This window comes from Nycticebus coucang, chromosome 22 (assembly GCF_027406575.1).
Source record: "Nycticebus coucang isolate mNycCou1 chromosome 22, mNycCou1.pri, whole genome shotgun sequence".
Classification (NCBI taxonomy): domain Eukaryota; kingdom Metazoa; phylum Chordata; class Mammalia; order Primates; family Lorisidae; genus Nycticebus; species Nycticebus coucang.
The window spans coordinates 19,038,771-19,052,649 of record NC_069801.1 but is presented as its reverse complement, the minus strand read 5'-3'; the positions used below and the strand labels follow the sequence as shown (position 1 = coordinate 19,052,649).

The 13,879-nt window shown below is 55.8% G+C and overlaps 1 protein-coding gene across 2 annotated transcripts in view; it reads left to right on the top strand.

Annotated features, from left to right (window-relative positions):
* The window catches only part of RUNX3 (RUNX family transcription factor 3), a 63,097-nt gene extending 51,303 nt beyond the window's left edge, over window positions 1-11,794 (top strand). For both annotated transcript variants that reach the window (XM_053576121.1, XM_053576122.1), the window contains 2 exons: window positions 4,231-4,386; window positions 8,781-11,794. In XM_053576121.1, the coding sequence (XP_053432096.1) occupies window positions 4,231-4,386; window positions 8,781-9,331 (707 nt within the window). In that variant the 3' untranslated portion in view covers window positions 9,332-11,794. The remainder of the gene's footprint in view (window positions 1-4,230; window positions 4,387-8,780) is intronic.
* The last annotated feature ends 2,085 nt before the right edge of the window (window positions 11,795-13,879 follow it).

The following is a 13,879-nucleotide window of genomic DNA, read 5'->3' as shown; positions in this document are numbered from 1 at the left end:
GGCTCCAGGGAGAGCAGGTGGCCAGGTGCTTTCTGTGTGTCCTTGAGTTTCTGTTTTTCACCTGTACAACGGGGAAGGAGCAGGCCTGCCTCGTGAGGGTGCTGTAGAGTAAAACAGGGCTGTGCACGTCAGTTGCGTAGACACTGCAGTGGAAGAAGGCCTGGCTGCTGTTTTATGATTCCTGCTCCTGCTAACCACTGCTCCTAAGGCAGTCTCAGCCTGCAGAGGTGCGGTGAGGGCTCCGTGGTGGGAAAAAGGAGGCTTCCTAGAGGAAGGGTTCTTGAGTTGGGTGGGAAAGGATTTCTGGCAGAGGCTGCCCTAAGCTGAGGCTCTGAAATGTGGGGGGTAGAGAATATTCGAGAAACACTGGGAACAGCAGCAGCAGGAAGAGGTGATGGCATGTGTGGGCCCCGGGGCAAGTGGCCCTGCCCTCTTCCCTTTTGGGGCCATTTGCCCAGCAATCGATTTTTTTTTTTTTTTTTTTTTTGAGACAAAGTCTCACTGTATTGCCCTGGGTAGAGTGCCGTGAAATCATAGCTCATAGCAACCTCAAACTCTTGGACTCAAGTGATCTCTTGCCTCAGCCTCCTGAGTAGCTGGAACTACAGGCGCCTGCCACAACACCTGGCTAGTTTTTCTACCTTTAGTCGAGACAGGGTCTCTCTTGCTCAGGCTGGTCCTGAACTTCTGAGCTCAGGCAATCCACCTGTCTCAACCTCTCAGAGTGCTAGGATTACAGGCGTGAGCCACCATGTCTGGCTGATCTTTAATCAGGGACTTTCAGAGGGAGGAGGCCTCAGTGAGCAGGCTGTGCAGAGGGGAAACTGAGGCACAGAGCACATCAGGGCCTGGCCCCAGATGACCGAAATGCATTGGAGCCCGAGCTCCCCACCAAACTCTCTTTCCAGTAGCTGAATGAAAGAGGCCTTTTCTGAGGCCCATCTTCTTTCCTCAGGCACAGGGACTTCCCCTGTGTGAAGGCCTTAGCCCCGTGTCTCTGAGACTCTCTGGCGCCCTGGCCACATGGGCTTCCCTTTCCCCCTCCCTGGCAGTGGTTCTGCTGTTCCACAGCAGCAAGGAAGCAATTTCCAACTGCTGATGAATTCCCTGCCCTGCAGGAAGGCAGGACAACATATGTTGGGAGCACATGCTCAGAGGCCAGATTCATAGCCTGGGTCCTAGACCAGCCACATAGTGTTGGTTTTGAAGCCTCAGTGGCCACATCTGAACAATGGGAACAAAAAGGAAAGTATCAGAAAAAGAGCCCTAGCCTTAGAGTCAAGGAATCTGAGTGCAAATGCTGCTCGTACTGTCCAGACACAAAGTCACCACCCTGGGCTCAGTGCCTTGGTCTCTAATGTGGGGTGGTAGTCTTACCTTTGTTGGGCACAAGCAGTGCTAGAAGTGACAGTCATGACGGTGGTGACCCAGTGGGCGGAAAGTGTCCGCAGCCCTCACCGACCCAGCGCCTTTACCCACAAGGGCAGCAGGATGGGGACACTGCAGCGTGAGGGTGGCGGAAGGAATGTAGCTTAAGCAAGGCCACCAGGTTGCAAGCAGCAGGGTACATCCTCGAACCCAGGCCGGCTGCGAACCCCGCCCTCCTTCCGCAGGAATAACTGTAAACACTCTTTGTACACAGTGTGACTCAGAAACAGGGGACTTTATTCACCAGTGACGAAAATAATGAGGCCTGAGGTTTTGCACCAGCTCTTGTGTAGCCCCATTGGCTCACTTCAAGCTTGTGGTTGTCTAAGACACCCAGATCCTTTCCACCCAAGCTGCTGTCAGGTCAGTCTGTGGTCTCCATGTCCATCCGGTAGGCTTCCTGCCTGTTGGGATTGTTCTGAATTCACTTGTCCCCTAGCTCATCCACATGTCCCTGCCATTTTCAGTGGCCTTAGTGGTGTGGGCAACTCCAAGGCCTTTTAGGGTTGAGGACTGAGCCTGGACTTGGAAGCTCTGCCCAGTCCCTACCCATCTCGCTTGCCTCATCTGTGTGACCCACCCAGCCCTGATAGGCATCTGAGTTTGAGCCCCCAGCCTACATTTCTCCTTTGTTGCCAGGGGTCCCAGGAGGCAGCAGTAGGGCCTGGCCAGACGCCTGACAGTCTCATTCCTACTGCCCAGGGTCCACGGGTTCTCAGCCTGGGGCCTCATGGGGGGAAAAGGTGGGGCTCCCTGATTCTGGGTGATTTGCTGAGCCCACTGTAGCCCCAGGACTCCCAGCTTCATTTCTGAGGCCCTAAGATGTCCATTTGAGCTTGTGGCAGAGGCATGTCGGGAGCACATGACCACCAGAATTCACTGTGTTCCCATCTTGAAATTCAAAAATCAGGCCCATCTGAGGACCCCCATGCTGTGCCCTCATTCCCAGCAGTGGCCAACAATCATTTGCCACTGCTCCATTTCCCCAGGAATCACTTGTCTAGGCCACAGGAAAGACAGTAAGGGGGTCTATTTTACCTTCCCTCTCTGTCAATCTAGAAAATTTCACATGTCACTGCAGGCCCAAGGACTCAGGCACACTTACTCCTCCCCCTTAGCCCCTTCCCTTTTTCTAAAGGTCCAGGAAATCTCACCACCTCTGCTGTGTGACCTCAAGCAAGCCTTCTTGCCTCTCTGAGGCACAGCCATAGTTCCTTTATGAGTAAAAGAGGATATGACACCCCTGCCTGCATGGCAGCCTCCCTCAGGGTCCTGTGAGGCAGAATGGGCCAGCACCTCTGACCGTGATTGACTGATCAGTACACCCCTGGAGCAGGCGGCCACCCAAGGAATTAGTCCATTCCCAGAGTCCTGCACACAAGGAGGTGTGGACAGGGGCATTCTGGAGTATTGTACATAGGGGAGCAGAGGAGGAAATTTGGAAATGACGTAAGTCTCTGTAGAAGGGAACTATGGAGTGAACCGTGTCTCCAGTGGATATGACAAGCAAAGAGGAGGATGTCAAAGGCACAGCATGTGGTCCTTGTCACGCTTGCTGAGCCCTCACAGTGCCAGGGATGGTCCCCAGGGTTTTACAGAAGCTCTATGATTCCCATGAGGCTGGGTTACTCTCCCCATTTCACATATATGGAAACTGAGGTTGCACTCCAAGGAACATTACCAAAAAAGCGAGTTACTGAAAGACATGCCCAGGCTGAGACCACTCAAGAAAGTTCCAGGAGAAAATTGCTGTGTGTTTGCCATGCATGTAAAACCAAAAAAAGGCCAAGGAAAAAAACTTCCAAACTGATCACTGTGGGGACATTTGAAGAAGGGCTTAGGGTGGATCAAAAGAGCCTTACCTATAATGCTTTTATTTTTATAAATATTCACACATTACTTGTGAAATGTAAAATGAATAACTGAGAAGTGTGTGTATGTGTGAGTGTGTATGTGTGGTAGGAGAGGTCCCTGCAAGCCTGATGTCACTCAAGAAGCGTCCCCTTGGCCTCAGCAGGCTGCAAGAGGTCAAGGTCCTGGCCACCTTGACCCTCCCAGCACCTCTGGGACAAGGCTGGCATTCTTGTCGTGTGCACCATGGCAGAGGGGTAATGGGACATGCTGGCATTTTTTTCCATGTGTGATGCCCTAAGCCAGGTGCGCTGGTCTAGCCTTCACTCCCGTGCCCTGCCCTGCCCTTCTGCCTAGCGCCCTGGTGGAGCTCCCCTCTGCAGTGGCCTGGAGTAGAGAGGGCATGTGCTGCAGATCACAGGGTGGCTTGGTGCTGGAGCATCCAGCAGGTCCATCCTGGGGCCTCCTCCCCTTGCTCTTGCGGGACGGAGGGTGGCTGTACCCCTGGGCTCTCTCCCTGCCTGCCTTGGGACCATGTTTGGGCCAGTTTCTCATGCCTGTTACCTCAGTTTTCTCTTCTGCTAAATACTGTTTTATAAAGGTGTAGGTGATAGGCTTTGATTTGAACCCTCAGTTTGAATCTTAACTCCACTATTTAACTGGTTTTGTGACCTGGAGCCACCGTCTGAGCCTCTCCTGCATTAAGAATGATGGGTCCTACTCATGCAGACGGGCGAGACCACAGCAGCCCTGGGATGGCACATCACAACCATGCTTTGTTCAGAAAGTCTTTTGAGAACTTCAGGAAAGAGGCTGGTGGTGACCTTAGGGATCTCCCTGCAGTGCCTTACGGTTAGATGTTAGGAAGAACTTCCCAGCAGAGTGAGGCATTTCTGTCTCCCCCCTAAGACCCTGCAAACCAGCAGCTGATGGACTCCCTGTGCTCTGCAGGGCACCGACAGAAGCTGGAGGACCAGACCAAGGTGTTCCCGGACCGCTTTGGAGACCTGGAGCGGGTGCGCATGCGAGTGACACCGAGCACACCCAGCCCCCGGGGCTCTCTCAGCAGCACCAGCCACTTCAGCCAGGCCCAGACCCCAATCCAAGGTATGGCACAGCAGGGGCTACCGGGCAGGGGATGGGCACAGGGGTGGAAGGGGGACCTAGACAGGGGTCCATCCATCCCCAACCAAAAGCCCATCGGAAGAACAGTCGCTGCTTGCCCTTGTTTCCTAGAGGAGGCAGCTGGGCTCCTTCGCTCCTGTGGATGTTACCCCGGGGCCTGTTCCATGCTGGCTTTCCTTCATTCACTCAACAAACACCCACTGATGTGTGCTCAGCGCGTGGCCCCAGGGATCAGCGTAAACTGACACGGCCATGCCCTTTAGGAGCACACTATACCCTGGGGGAGTGGGGTTACCCTCATATTTCCCCTGTTAAAATCAGGGCATGATTTGTCCAAGGAGCTGTGCCAGGCACACCCTGTTGTATGCACTGTGCCTTCCCATTGGCCTTAGCTTTCTCATCTGTAATTGGAGTGGTGGTGGATGCCTCTGCCCAGGGCTGCAGTGAGTAATTGAAAATTACTGTAATGCAGTAATTGACATTACTGCACTCAGACACACTGTACTCACTGGAAAGTGATCTTCCCGCCCTAGAAAGGCACACAGCATTGCCTAGAAAACGTCTCCCAGCCTGTCCAGAGATTCCTCCCATACAGGAAGGCGCTGAGGTAGAAGTGAGGACTGGGAGACTGGGTCTCTGTCCCCGTTGTCTAGATGGATACAGCAGGTACGGCTGTAGTAGACCTCAGGCGGACCTTTCAGAGATACGCAGCACATGGCAGTGCCTGTCAGACAGCTGGATGCTAAATCTATCCGTCCTCCAGGTCCCGGGAGTCAGGGAGGTAGGCCTACAGAAGGCTGTGTGCACATTGCCCACGGGCCAGGCAGAGGCAGAGAGGGCTCAGCAAACGGGCTGGACAGAGGTAGAGGGCTGGCCCTGTCACATGCTGTGTCCTTTCTCACTCACCAGAGCCTGGTCAGAGCCCTTTGACAGGTGAATGACTTGAGGCCTAAGAGGTTAAGGACCACCGTTGGGTCGTATAACCCATCAGTCAGCAGGTCTGCAGTCTCCACAGCACCTGCCCCCAAGACCTATCTGCTCTTCTGAGGGCACAGGGAAGGAGGCCCAGAACAGAGTTGCAGGCTGGCACCTACCTGCCCGACCCCCCTCTCTCCCTCCCATGCACTGTGGTGAGTGGGGGTCAGCAGTTTCTCTCTTTCCTTGGTGCCCTTGACATGTGTTCCAGGCTTGATGGAGCACCTAGGCACCTAGGCATGAAAAGAAGGTCCCTCCATCTGGCCTGGGCTCAGGAAGCTGTGGTTCTGCTCAGAACCCAGGATGGGGAACGACCCCAGGCCCAGCCCTGAGCCCTGGGCTAGTGAGTTTGAGACACTCAGCTCTAGGGCCTGAGGCATGGGGGTCCTGTCTCAACAGTGCTAGGAGGCACCCTGCCCTCTGGCTCCTGTGCCCCTTGCCCAGTAGCTGTCCTTGCTCCTGTCCCCCGCAGCCTGTAGGCAGAGCCAGCCCCAGTAGGGCCTGGGGACCAAAAACCCAGCATCTGGGGGTGAACAGTGGCTTCCTGTCTACCAGCTTCCATGGAAAGGGAGCCCACATCTGCCCTCACACGGTCAAGTGGACATGGCTTGGGCATTGGTGTCCGCGGGAGCCTGAGGCAGCCTGTCTACCCTCTGTCCAGCCCCATAGTGAGCAGAGCCCCCACTCCACTCTGGGGCTGGAAGGAGAGGATGCTGGCCTGTGTGGGGCCCATGGCATACCTACTTCTCCTTCTGTGTCCTGTGTGGCCCTTTGCCCCAGCAGTTCTCCCCTCCCTGGGGCTGTCCAGTGGAGAAAGGGCCCTTGACAGCCAGACTGGGGAAGGAGCTTGAACTTTGCAGTCAGATGGACTTGGCTAGAAATTCAGGCACTGCCAGGCATTGACAGTGTGATCTTAGGCTAGACTCTCACACTCTAAGCCTCAGTTTTCTCATCTATAAAGTGGGGAGAAGGAGATCCCCACCACAGAGGGGCATTGGCAGGCCCAGGTTTGGGAAGTCAATCTCATAGGCCCTCCCTTCCTCTGCCTTCAGACGCCCATCTGGTGATGCCACTCAGAACACCACACCACCACTTCCCTTGGTGCCTGTTAACAGCTTGACCCCTCCAGCCTTTGTCACTGGTAAAGGGTACAGAGACCCTAGCTCCTCCCATACCCCCACCACAGTCGGCCACAAAAGGGGCTTCTCACAACTCAAAGGACTCATTCAGCCACCACACAGCAGCTGGGGCAATTTGGAGAAGAAAATAAACATTTCCTTTCACTGTTGGGATTGGCTGCCCGACAGTGGCCCGGCCAGCTTGGGTTTCCCAGGGCTGTGAGGCTGGATGGTGGAGGCATGGTAGAGGCGCAGGAGCCAGGAGGAAGTGGCTGGAGGGGTCTGAGGGAGTGCTGAGGGCAGGTACTTCCCCCACCACCCTGGAGGAGGGGTGGTGGCCTCAAGGAAGGAGGCTGGCGGGGATGGTGTCAGGTCCAGCCAGGTCCAGCCCACAGCCCGCAGCCCTGCAGCCCATGTGGGCTCTAAGGGACACACACACTAGTCCCAAGCCCACAGCTGCAGAGTCTATGTTCCCTGGGCCACAGTCCTGCTGTCACATCCCAGGGTCCCTATCTGGGCTTCCTTTGTCTTGAGAATGGGGTTATTGTCCATGAGCAGACCCACTGCTGCTCCACTCAGCGTGGTGCTGTCAGCCTCAGGCTCGGCTATGCTTGGAGTGCCACCGGGCACATGCCTTCTCCCCTGGGTCCCTGGATGAGGACAGGCAGCCAGGCCCTCCGATACCTTGGGCTTTAAGGCAGTGCCGACCACCTAGGTGACCTGTTATATCAGGTGTTCCAGAAGGCCCCAGCCACCTGGATTCCCATCCCCACATCCCTCCATCTTTGAGCTGGAAGCATCGTTCTATTCTGATCCATGCCCAGGGCCAGAACCCAATACTAAGTGACACATGCTAGCTGACTTGGAAAGAAAGTGCCCAAAGCCCCCAAGAAGTCATACATCCCACCAGAGGTCACGTGGCACCTCAGCCAAGCTTCCATCATGGTAGGCATTGCCCACCCCAAGCCAGCACCAGCCCTGCTGGGCCAAGGAACAGAGACGGACTCTTCTAGATCCTTTTCTTGGCCCTTATCCTTTGGAGGATGAGATAGAGGGGTTGGTCATGATGTCACCTCTGGACCACTGCTGGGGGCTCGTCTGCCTCCCCATTGCTGAAGAGTACAAGGAAGGCCGAGGCTCAGGACCTCATCTTTGCAGGGCCTGAACAAGCCAGTTCTCCTGAGTTCCCAGAGCAAGAGGCATCACAGCTGCTCCAGCAGTGCAGAGTCCCCCTGGGTGCCATCTCTGTGCCCAGTTCCATTCTAAATACTTCATGTGTGTTAACTAGATCCTTATGAACTATTATTGTCCCCATTTTTTAAGACAGGGAAGCCAATGCACAGAATATTAAGTAACTCGCCCTGTCTGGGCCTCAGCTTTCTCACCAAGGGGATTCAACTCCAAACCCCTTCGAATGCTACAGTGGGGGGGGTGGTCTGTGATTACAAGCTGGGGCCAGAGGCTATGACACCCTTGTCATAGGATCCAAACTTCTGAGGGAGCCAGGACAGAGGCTGGCTGGGCTGGACACTATCTCTGTGACCAGCAGGGGCCTGGGCCCCTGAGCCCTGTAGCCTCCCTTTGCTGTCAAGGCAGGCAAGTGTGGCACCTGGTCACTTACAGCCACCCGTCAGCTCCAGGCTGCAAAGGAGACAGGCCCAGGAGGAGAGGCAGCAGAGCCACCATGAACCAAGCACCCATACCCAGGGTACCTAGGATGAGCCCCTGGGCCCTCCCTGGGCTGTACCTGGGCAGGAGCATGCACACACATTCTCACCTACACATGCATGTGGTCCCAGCGGAGAGGCCTCATGATGAGTTCAGTCCTTTCTGGGCAACTGGAGAATCATTCTTGCTTTCTCTCTGCCTCAGTTTCCTTACCTTCAAAAGCAGGAGTCAGTTCCCAGTCTCACAGGGCCATTGGAGACCCTTCTCACACCTATGTTCTTGACAGCTGTTCACAGTGGACGTGCCAATTTGGTCCCCAGCCCCCCACCCCACTCCCCATCTCCTTAGGCCTCTCCACTGCCAGGCTAGGAAAGAGGATTTAAAGGGAAGAAAGTAAGCCCTCTTCCTCTCTGCTGCCAAGAGTCGGGAGGCTCCGAGGCTGTCTCTGGCCCAGGGCGCGCCCTCCCAGGTGAGCTATGTTCAGAGCATGGCAGGACAGGACAGCCAGATCTAGAACCAGGAACCCCCAAAATGGGCCTTGTGAACCCAGCCCCCGTCAGCCTTCAGGAAGGGCCTTCTGGGCTGCCATAGACCCTCCTCTTTGCTGTCCTGCAGGCACCTTGGACCTGAACCCATTCTCCGACCCCCGTCAGTTTGACCGCTCCTTCTCAGCGCTGCCACCCGCCCTCACAGAGAGCCGCTTCCCTGACCCCAGGATGCACTACCCGGGGGCCATGTCTGCGGCCTTCCCCTACAGCGCCACACCCTCGGGCACAAGCATCAGCAGCCTCAGTGTGGCGGGCATGCCGGCCACCAGCCGCTTCCACCACACCTACCTCCCGCCACCGTACCCCGGGGCCTCGCAGAACCAGGCGGGGCCCTTCCAGGCCAACCCGTCCCCCTACCACCTTTACTACGGTGCATCTTCCGGCTCCTACCAGTTCTCCATGGTGGCTGGCAGCAGCAGCAGTGGCGGCGATCGCTCACCCACCCGCATGCTGGCCTCCTGCTCCAGCAATGCCGCGTCTGTGGCGGCAGGCAACCTCATGAACCCCACGCTAGGTGGCCAGAGTGACGGCGTGGAGGCTGACGGCAGCCACAGCAACTCGCCCACAGCCCTGAGCACGCCAGGCCGTATGGACGAGGCCGTGTGGCGGCCCTACTGACCACCCTGGGACTCCTCCCGCTGGAGGCGGGGACCCCCAACAGCCTTCCAGAGGAGTGACTGGCCCAGCTCCGAGGCTCTGGGCAGGAATGGGACCTGCCCTACCTGCCCTCCAGGGCAGTCATGGTCCCAAGGTCCAGAGCTGGTGCATGGCTCAAGTGCACCTGTCCATCCTCATCTCTATACAGAAGGGCAGGGACCTCCCCCAGGACACTGCCCCCAGCCCTGACCCTAGTCATCTCAGTCCACACGCCTGTGGGAAATTAGGCTCCCCTGCCACCTCCCCAGAATGGCTTCGCTGTCTCCAACTAGCCCCAGTGCTGTCAGGGGCCATCTCTTCCAGAGAGGCAGCACGTTTGCCCCCAGGATAAGCCACAGGGCCCTGGGAAGATCGCCCTACCCCTCCACCTTTCCCTCCCTACATTTACACAGTTAAGTCAGAACTGGAAACGCCCCTGCTCTAGAAGGGTTCCCCTCATTGTATAGAGGGGGCAGGATCCAGGACACTGCTGGCAGAGATGGGAGCAGAACACACCTGAGCCTGGGCCCTGCTTCCCCACAGTTCTCAGCTGCTGGCCTGTCCCAGCTGCTGTGGGTCCCAGGCTTCAGAGCAGATTGATTAGGGTACAGCAGCATTCAAGTCCCTAGAATCAGGGAAGGTGGCTGCAGACCAGCCCTTCCATGCACTTTACCAGCCCAAGGCATTCACCCTCTGTCCTCATGGGGGCCAGGGAGTCACCTTTTCCTTAAACTGGTCTTATTAATTTCCATTTTTAGAGAAAACACAGTGGCCATATAGGCCCTAGGAGAAGGCATTGAGGTGAGGAGTCATTCACTGAGTCAAATGTCAGCACCGCTGTCCCACCCTGCACCCGGGCTGTCCCCCTTCCCCCTAGGCCTCCAGGGAAGATTCGGGCGAATCTTCTAACTCTGGCCATGCAACTCTCTGGCTTTTTATGCTCTAAAAGCAAACAGTCTTTAACAAAGCCATTTTTAAAACAGATTTGGGGGGATGGGGGAAGCTTCAGTAAAAACATTTTCAAACACAGGATTTCTTACAGGTAAACCCAATGATTGTCAACATCCTGCTCCCAGGCACCGCCTTCTGAGGGTGTGGGGTGATTAGGATCTCAGTACCTCCCCAAAAGGTTACTTCTCAACGGGCAGCATCCCGCCAGCTTCTATGGCAGGTGGCCCTGAGAAATGTGAGAGGCTGGGCTCTCACCTGTGGCTCCTGGACATTTGTCCTAGAGGATCCGTGGGCCTTCTGGTAGTGGGGGTGGGAGGCGGAGCGAGCTGTCTTCGTGACAGCAGAATGGGGGAGCTATGAGGGACTCACCAGCCTCAGCTCAGTCCCCTGCGCTGCAAAGGGAAGCATCACTCCTAAATTTTGCAAATGAGAGAGCAGGCCTTGCCCAAGGGCTTAGGCTGCATTAATTCTCATGTCAAGAGTTCTTTAGTTCTAGAAAGGATTAGAACTTTGGAAAATGACAAGAAAACTCTTACAAGGGCAAGAGAGCGTGTGGTTTTCTTGTAATTGTTTCTGCCACATCTGTGGATGTGGAAACCTCCCCTACAAAACACGCTCCTGGGTGGAGCACATGGCCTACCATGCCACCCCCAACCTGTAGTAACAGCCTGATCCACGTGCCGGCTACACACTGTGGCAGGTTAGGAAGTCCTTCTGGTGATCCTCTTTAGATCCTTCCTGCTGTAGTTTTATCCTGCCCTCACTGGAAAAAGCAGTCTCCATCTCCCCAAAATAGCTGCTGGCAGTGTCCTGCTGCCTCCCAACATGCAGGGCCCCCCTCCCCCCCTTCTCAGGAAGCGGCTATGAATCCATTGACTGTGTACCTTCTTCACTTCTATTCTCTGGCTCTAGCCTGGCCCCAGGCCAGCACGGAGGCACCTTTGGGTTCCCAGTGCCCAGCACTGTGTGGTCCCCAGATGACTATCCCTTCCTGAGACCCAAGCCCTGGTGGGAGCAGGGACAGGAAATAAATTGACTCCCCACCTCCTGACCAAAAGAGATGGCAGCCACATGGAGTCTGTTTCTAAGGCCCATAGTGGGCGCAGACAACCTGGGCTGGAAAAGTGGGTCCTTATTTACATGGCTGCTTTAAAGTTGTAGTAGGCAAACACACTTGACGTCAAAAGCACGAGGAAACAAAGGGGTTTTGAACCAGTGTTACTGTAAGTGGTGGTGTTACCCAGTGGTGGCTGCAAATCCTATGTAACTTGTTGTGGGTGTTGCTATCTGCCACACTCTTATCTTCCACAAAGCCGTCCCGAGCTGGGAAGAGGGAGGGAAAGGGTGGAAACTGCTTTGCACTATCATTTGCTTGGTGTGTTTGTCCTTAATGCACAACTGGCTTGTACAGCAAACTATCTTCTGTACTATTTAACTGTAAAATGGAATTTTGACTGATTTGTTACAATAATATAACTGTGACATGTGTCGGAAAACCCAGTGCCAGGCTTCTTGGGCTGTGTGTGTGGGGGTTGGCAGGGGAGGGCAGATGGGCAGGATAGAGACCTCCCACCGCTGATGGCAGGTACAGGCCTAAACCGCAGCTTTGGAGACACTGGCACCTTGGCCTTGTGTCCATCTCCCTCGGGAACCATCACAGCAACCACCCTGGTACAAGGATGGCCAGTGAGGCCTCCTATGTGGCCGAAACCCCAGAACATCAGTTAGGTCTTCAAAATGTCCTTCCCTCTCCCGTCTTCTAACCAGTGGTTTGTGAGTCTCCACTAGGAAACAGAAGCAGCTGAGCACCTACTCCAGCTGGATCCCCTGACTCAGATTTGGAAAGGGGGCAGAGGCAGCGGGAGTGCTACGCCGCCTGGGGGAGAGTCCCCCTTCTGAGAACTGGCAAGTTAGTAACACGTGGGGCTGAAAGCAAGGAGCTGCATCAGTGGCCCCATTGTGCAGCTAACATGACTAACGTGCAAAGATGGGGTACTGTGGGGTTCCGTGCGTCACTGGAGTTGCTCATGGCTGAGCTGAGCCCACAGCCTGATGATGAGGGCTGTGGCACCAGTGGTGTGGGGACCTGGCTTGACAGCCCCCTCCCCAGCCTGCTGGTAAGGTGGCCTGGCCCACTCAGGGCCCCAACACCCAGCTCAGTGCCTGGCCAGGTGGGACTCATGGAGGGGAATTTTCATCAAACAGACCTTATTTTTGAGTGATGCCACTTACTTCTAAAACTAATCCCACAACTTTTCCCTGTTCAGTTGGGTTGTTCTGCCTAAAACCCAGCACCCAACAGGAAGTTCCCATGTACCCTCTGCCCCAGGGGACAGCGGGTTCCTCTCTCACTGGTACTCACCACAGAATTTCCCTGTGGGTCTTTTCTGGGTGGCATCTGCCAGGGAGAAGCAGGGCTAGTCTGCACGTGAGTCTACATGGCCAACGCTGCTTGTGTTTGTGTTTATTTGGGGTTATTTTGAAGGGAATAATAGCCTCTCCCCAGAAGCTACACTTTGGTGCCACAGCAGATGGGAGAGGATGTAGCTAACAGCCCTCAACTCCAGTCCCCATCACCTGCACCCAGTAGGCCCTGATCAGCACACCTGGAAACCAAGGCCCAGAGAAGTCCCAGGCCGGCTGAGGCCCCAGGGCTGCAGGAGCATTGTAGTAGCCTTGATGGCCTGCAGATGGCAGCAGGGTGGACACACCCGGCAGCAGGTGGAGGCAGGGCAGACATGCCCGCTTTGGAGAATGGCTGCCTCCGTTGCAGCCAGAATTTGGGTTAGGTATTAGAAAGAACTTTCTAAACCCAGGAAACGTATCTCCAAAAGAGCCCAGGAAGGGTCTTGATGTGGAGAACGGTTTTTTTTCTCCCTGAACTATGTGGCTGCCCCTCTCTGAGACTCCATTTTATTCACATTGAATGAGCACCTACTGTGCGCCAGGCCTGAGTAGCAGCCAGGGACCTGGCATGAAGGAAGGGTTGATGCCATAGTCCTGCCACCCCCGCCTCCTGGAGCCTGGCAAAGCCCCACTCACCTCCCCTGAGCCACCAGCCGGAGCTTGAGATGTGAAGCAGCCATTCCAGGGTGAGGAGGCCAGAGTCTGGAACCCTCAGACTCCAAAATGCCTTTTCAGAGTCCCTGGCATCCCTGCGATGTGGGCAGGGCCTTCAGTTTCCCCAGTGCCCTCAGCCTGCAGCTGGCCTTGTGATGGACTCAGAGAGGTGGTGCCAGCCTCGAGGCTCCCAGAGTGGCCCCCTGGCCTGTGGTTGGTACTTCCTGGGGAGTGAAGTCGGCAGGGCCACATCACTGGCCTCGGGAAGCAGCTTGGCCATGGCAGGGCTGTGGCATGGGAAATGGTCACTGCAGGGTTCTATAGGGCAGGAATGATGACACACGCCAACCAGGAAACTACGAGGGCTGGTTACAGACCCAGACCTGCCTCACCCCTCAGCCGGACCCCTCCCTGCCCCAGACTGCACCCCTGTGAACAGCCAACCCGGCCTGGCAAGGCCCAGGACAGCTCCCAGCTGCACCAAACACCCGAGCTTGGCCACATAAGTAGGGAAGGCAC